General features: G+C 42.8%; 1 protein-coding gene across 1 annotated transcript; it reads right to left on the minus strand.

The window, feature by feature from the left end:
* Window positions 1–238: 238 nt before the first annotated feature.
* LOC123256392 (cathelicidin-7-like) lies at window positions 239–2303 on the minus strand (the record flags this gene model as incomplete). The annotated part of the gene is made up of 3 exons (XM_044685019.1): window positions 2118–2303; window positions 1130–1237; window positions 239–322 (listed from the first exon to the last, which is right to left on the minus strand). Coding segments are annotated over exons 1-3 (378 nt in total), but the record flags the coding sequence as incomplete, so codon positions are not given.
* Between the last annotated feature and the right edge of the window lie 3759 nt (window positions 2304–6062).

Genomic DNA, 6062 nt, shown 5'->3' on the forward strand with positions numbered 1-6062 from the left:
GACCAGAGAAGCTAGATGGCCCCCAGTAGCTTGGGTGTGCCCAGTGGTCTCCCTCCTGTGGCCAGCTCTCCCTCATGTTTCCTGCTCTGGAGATAGGGGCAATGGGCCAGTGCAAGAGTGGCCAGGATGGGATCTCCATGGGTCACTTCTTCTATACCCTTTTATAGCAAGCAGGACAAATCCTGAAGGATAACACACTGAGAGAGTGGGGCAGAGAGTGACAGAATGGAGAACTCACCAATAGGGCCCCTGGGTCACAGGTGAGGATGATGGCAGCAATGTCTTGTCCATTGGATACAGAGGCTTGACATTTCTTCACCAGCTGTTTAGGAGACATTCACAGTGAGAGACAGAGAAAGAGAACAAGGAACAAAAAACAGAAAAAATCAGGGAGAAAGAAAGGAAAAATGAAAAGAAAGAAGGAAGAAATTGAGACATGTCCAATTTGCTCAACTTTCCAGGAGCCCAGAGGATTTTTAAGTCTCTGAGAGTCAGAAATGCAATTATCTCCTAAAGACAAACTGAGTCACTTCCACTACAAGGGAGGAAGGGAGGAAACAAGCAATTATTAAATGCCTCCTACATGCCAGGGACAATGCTATGTGCTTTACAAACAGTATCTCCTTTCATTCCTCAGCAGTCTTGGGAGGTAGATGCTCTTATTATCTTCATTTTAGAAATGAGGAAACTAAGGCAAAAAAGATGTTGTGTGTCTTCTCCAAGATCACACAGCTAATAAGTGTTGAAAGCCCCATTTGAAGTCAGGTCTTCCTGACCCTCAGCACAATGTGCTGTATCCACTCCACCACAACCTGGTCTGAGAGAACACTTCAGTTAGCACCCAGGGGCCCTGAGTTCTGTTCCTGCCCCCAGAAACAACAGGCCGTGTCCTTATTTGGAGATTGCTTCCCTTGGATCCTTTCTTTCTCCATGGACAAGAGGGGAATGTAACAGTTATGCTCTCTACCTCCCAGGGTCCTAAAAGTAAACTAAGATGGTAGTTCCAACACCTCTGCTTTGTAGCAACAGTATCAGTTTAGAAGATGTATAGACTCCAGCAGGGACCTTCACCCCCATCCCATCCCTTCTCCAATGTACCTTCAGGCTCATCCTTCCACAAAATGCTTACCCCATCTCTTTTGAAGTCACACTGGTCCAAGGGGAGCTCCTTAGTCCTTGGGCACACAGTCTCCTTCATGGTAAAGCTCAGAAATTTCAGCCTTTGCTCATGGGCTCCCTGAAAAGGCAAGGTAAGACTAGATGGGATGGGGATTTAGGGCCAGGATTCTGGCCCTTCCCTGGTTGAGAATGTATCACCTCCCCTGCCTTAAGGCATGGGCCAATGGGTACAAGCTTTTCCTATAATGTGGCAGAGCAGAAGGAGCCTTGGAAATAGGGGTTCCCTCTGTAAGTCATTGGCTGTGTGACTATGAGCTGGTGACTATACCAATATGGCCCCCATTTCCTCATCTGTAAGAGAGAGACATGCCCAATAGTCCATGACTTAGGAGAGTGTTGGGAAGATTTCTTCCTACCTCTTTCATCTTTCCTTTCTTTTTAGCCTCCTTCAGGGACTCTGGTTCTTTCTCCTGCCCCCTATTTATGCTCCTCCCTCAGCATTCCATAAAAACTCCTCTCCTCTCCTCTCCTTTCCATTGCTCTTCTCTCCTCTCCTCTCCTCTCTTATCTTCTCTTACTACAGTCTCTCCCTTGGCAATGACCTTTACTCCCCTGGTTTCTATGGTCTCTTCTGTGGGGATCCATCCCTAATGAACATCTTCATCATAACCATTCACATCATCCCAGTCTGGCCAAGAGGCAACATGGACAGCATGGCACAGCAGATAGATTACAGGGCTTGGAGTCAGGAAGACCTGGGTTCGATTCCAGTTTCTTCCACACACTTACTATCCAAGGGAACTCAGGCAAATACCTTTTTATCTCACTTTCCTCACATATAATACAGGAACTTTAACTAGTGTAATTCTTGCTTTTCAAAGCTACTTGGCCATTGCCTATCAACACTGTAGAATTGATTTTGAAGGAAAGGGGAAAAGAAGAAGCAAGAGGTCAGTCTGGATTCTACTTTAAAGGAAGAGTCCAGAGGGAGTACTCACCTCATTAGATGGAGGAGGCTGGGCTTCCAATACCTTGAATACATTCTCTGTCCCATGTACCTGGTTGTAGAAGTGAATGGCTGCATAGAGGGCATTCCCATCCCTTAGGGATGACTGAGACAAAACTAGAGCAGGAATGAGAGTGGTCATGCTGACCAACAGCAGTACCTTCCTCAGGTTCTCCATGCTCCTTCCTCTGCCTCACTAATTCTCAGCCAGTTCCTTTTTATATCTTTTTTGCCATGTTCTGTTGGGCAACAGGGGTTCCTGCCCATCTGGGCCTCTGAACTGGATTTCAGCCTCTGGTATGATGTGAACAGGAAGGTATGGTGTCAAGGAAGCCAAGTTTGTGAAATACTTACCCCCCCAGAGATGTGCAAAAATGTGAGACAATGAAGGACTTTAGCTGCCTCAGTATAATTGAGGAGGAAGCCTGAGTGTTAACCCCTTGGATCAAAGTTAGGATTTCTCACCGTGTTGGAAGGGAGGCAGACAAGGAGCCCCAGCCTTGACTATGACTTTTTTCATCTACAGCCACCACTTTGGCCTTAAAGAGGGAGGCAGCAATAAAGAAATGAGGATACCTCCCAGGGAGGGCATCAGGGGACTCAGCACCAAAAACACAGGACCACCATTGCCGCATTGGGATGGATCTCATAACTTAAGGGGCTCCTTGTTATATGGTAAAATTGCACAGGGCACAGAGCCTAGAATCAAGACAACCTGAGTTCAAATCTAGCGCAACTGTGTCACCTTAGATAGATCACTCAATTTCTGTCTCTTTCAGTGTCCTTTACTCTAAAATGGGAATGATAATAGAAGATATCTCATATTGGAGGTTTAAAGTGACCATTTTTAAAATGCTTAACACAGTGCTATGTAACTATGTAAATATTTAAGTCTTTTCCTTTCTCTAATTTCTCTCCCTTTGATCAGGCCCTGGAGTACTTTGTTTGGGGGCAAGTCTGGGGTACTTGTACATGAATAAGAGTCATGGTTCAATAGTTGCTGATAGAATTATTTCACAGGGAGGAAGATAATCTCTGTTACAGAATAAAGACTCTGCACAGGCTTGCTGCTCTCACTAAAGGAACTGAACACATTCTCTGCTAAAGAGGAATGAACAGAGAATCTTAGCTTTGGAAGGAGTCTCATTGTATGTCTCAGATAACTTATATCCAAAAGAAATCCCTCCCAAATATAGCTGATGAATGGCTATCCAGTCTCTGCACTATACTAAATTGTGTAGAGTCCTTAGGTGTGGAAATGGGATATTCAGTGAAATGGAGAACTTTCAAGCATTCCTGATGGAAAAAACAAACAGATCAAACTAGCAAAATTGTGTCTTAAATAGAAGACTAAAGAGATGTATATAAAGGTAAAGAGGAAAGAAATAATAAGGGATTCAATAAGGTTAATCTGATTTTATTCCAAAAAGGGATCTTGAGACTAATACCTGCTTTAAACACTATCATTTTTAGGCAGCTGGAAGGAGTATATCTGGGGAGAGGAATAGGTTTGAGTTGAATATGATAGTATGATATAAAAAAAGAAAGAAAATTAAAGGATGAGGAAAAGGAATGCACTTGGAGAAGAGAGGTAGGTAGAATGGGTAAACTTACCTCATACATGAGTGTCAAGAAAAAGTTTTTAAATGGGAGGGGAAGATGAGGGTGGTTGGAAGGGGTACATTTAAACCTTATTTTCATTGGAGTTGGCTTAAAGACAAAATAATATACATATTCAATTGGGTATAGAAATCTATCTTCTACAGGAAAACAGGAGGGAAAAAGGGGGATAAGGAGGGATTGATAGAAGGGATTAGGAGGTACCTAGGTGACTCAGTGGATTGAGAGCCATGCCTAGAGACAGGAGGTGCTAGGTTCAAATCTAGTCTCACACTTCCTCGCTGTGTGACCCTGGGCAAGTCACTTAACCCCCATTGCCTAGCCCTTACCACTCTTCTGTCTTGGAGCCAATCCCAAGACAGAAGGTAAGTGTTTAAAAAAAAAAAGAAGGGATTACAGATTGGGGGAGATACTGGTCAGAATCAAACCACTTTTAAGGATGGACAGGGTAAAAGGAGAGAAAAGTATAGAAAATAAGTCCATCTCCAAATAATAAATGATCAAAGGCAGGCAGTTTTCAGATGAAATCAGGAAAGCTACCTATAGGCAGATTTTAAAATGCTCTAAATCACTATTAGAGAAAGGAAAATGAAAACGGCTCTGAGGTACCACTTCACACCTATGAGATCAGCTATGAGGACAGAAAGGAAAAAGGATAATTGACAGGGATTTGAGGAAACTGTGCCTAAAGTGCAAGATTGAGGGAACCAAATTCTCTGGAGAGTATTTGGAACTATGACCAAAGGGCTAAGACATAACATTTTGCCTAGCAATACAACTACTAGATGAATATACCAAAGAGGTGAAAAAAAGGTAAAGGACCAATATGGACCAAAGTTTTCATATCAACTCTTTTATTGGTGGCAAAGAATTGGAAATTATGGGGTTGCCTATTACTTGGGAAATGGATAAACAAGTCGTGGTATACTCTTGTAATGGAATTTCATTGTAGTGTAAGAAAGGATGACCAGGACACTAAGGTGACTCAGTGGATTGAGAGCCTGGCATAGAGATGAGAAGTGCTGGATTCAAATCAGGCCTCAGATACTTTCTATCTCTGTGACCCTGGGCAACTCAGCCCCCATTGCCTCGTCCCTGTTGCTTCTCTGCCTTGGAACCATACTTAGTAATGATTCTAAGACAGAAGATAAAGTTTTTTTAATGAAAGAAATGAAAGAAAAAGAAAAGAATTAATAGTCAGGAGGTTCTCAGAAAAAAATAGAAAGACAAACTGATGCAAAGTAAAATGAGCAGAACATTGTTCATAGTAAAATCTATATCGTATCTGTTGGATTAGGGAAACTATAAGATGTCAGAGGTCAGTAGCAATGAAGTCTCCTTAATCCTTGATCTTTGGAGGGACACACACACACACACACACACACACACACACACACGCAGGCTTGACTGAATGGGAGGAGCTGGATCTTGTGGAAGTGCTCCTTCACCTCCCCCCTCCCACTAAGCAGTTGAAGTCAGTTAACAGTTTGTTATGGTGGACAATCTGGCTTGATAACTTCTGGGCTAAGATGGTAAGTAGGGAAAAGCTAAACTCCTTATAATGATATCTTTCTCTGAATTATTTCCCCACAGGATAGAATTGGTGAAACTAGATGTCTTAGAAGCTCACTGGCTCAGAGGGTTAGGATTAACTTCAGGGCTACAAGTAGGAGGAACTTGACTTAAGGAGATTGCAAGTATATCCCCAAAATATCTGTATCCAGACACTGTTCCTAGTTGATAAGGGTTTAATGATATCAGGGAATGGGAAGAGGGAAGTGTTTCAGGATTGATAGGTAAGGAAAAACTACCTAAACAGTTATGTCAAATAAGCAGCCCCTCTCCCCAAAGGGGGGAAAAGTATCTTGAATGGCTGATCACCTATTTATGCCTCTAAATATTCTTCTTCTAAACCTAGATAGCTAAACTAAGGTAAACTGTGATATAGTTGAAGGTCTAACAAAAGTAAAACAGCTTTGGCTATCAGAGACTGAATGACTCAGCTCAGAGCCACACAGCACCCAGATCAGGATCAGGACTCAGAACCCAAGACAGACACAGACCCAAGACTCAAGATGCAAGACCCAACAAGCAGGGTGACCTGCCTTTTTATACCAGGACTCCAACTGCCTTTAACTGCCCCCTCTCTTAGAGTTCTGGGGGGCACTATGGAATTCTTTTATGTAGCTTGAACCCCTCTCTGCAGCTTGAATCCCTCTCAGCAATATGGATCATATCATGATTAATTGTAAATGACTTAGCTATTCTCAGCAATACAATGATCCAAGAAATTTCCAAAGGACTTATGATGAAAAAT

This window comes from Gracilinanus agilis, unplaced genomic scaffold (assembly GCF_016433145.1).
Source record: "Gracilinanus agilis isolate LMUSP501 unplaced genomic scaffold, AgileGrace unplaced_scaffold58434, whole genome shotgun sequence".
Classification (NCBI taxonomy): Eukaryota; Metazoa; Chordata; class Mammalia; order Didelphimorphia; family Didelphidae; genus Gracilinanus; species Gracilinanus agilis.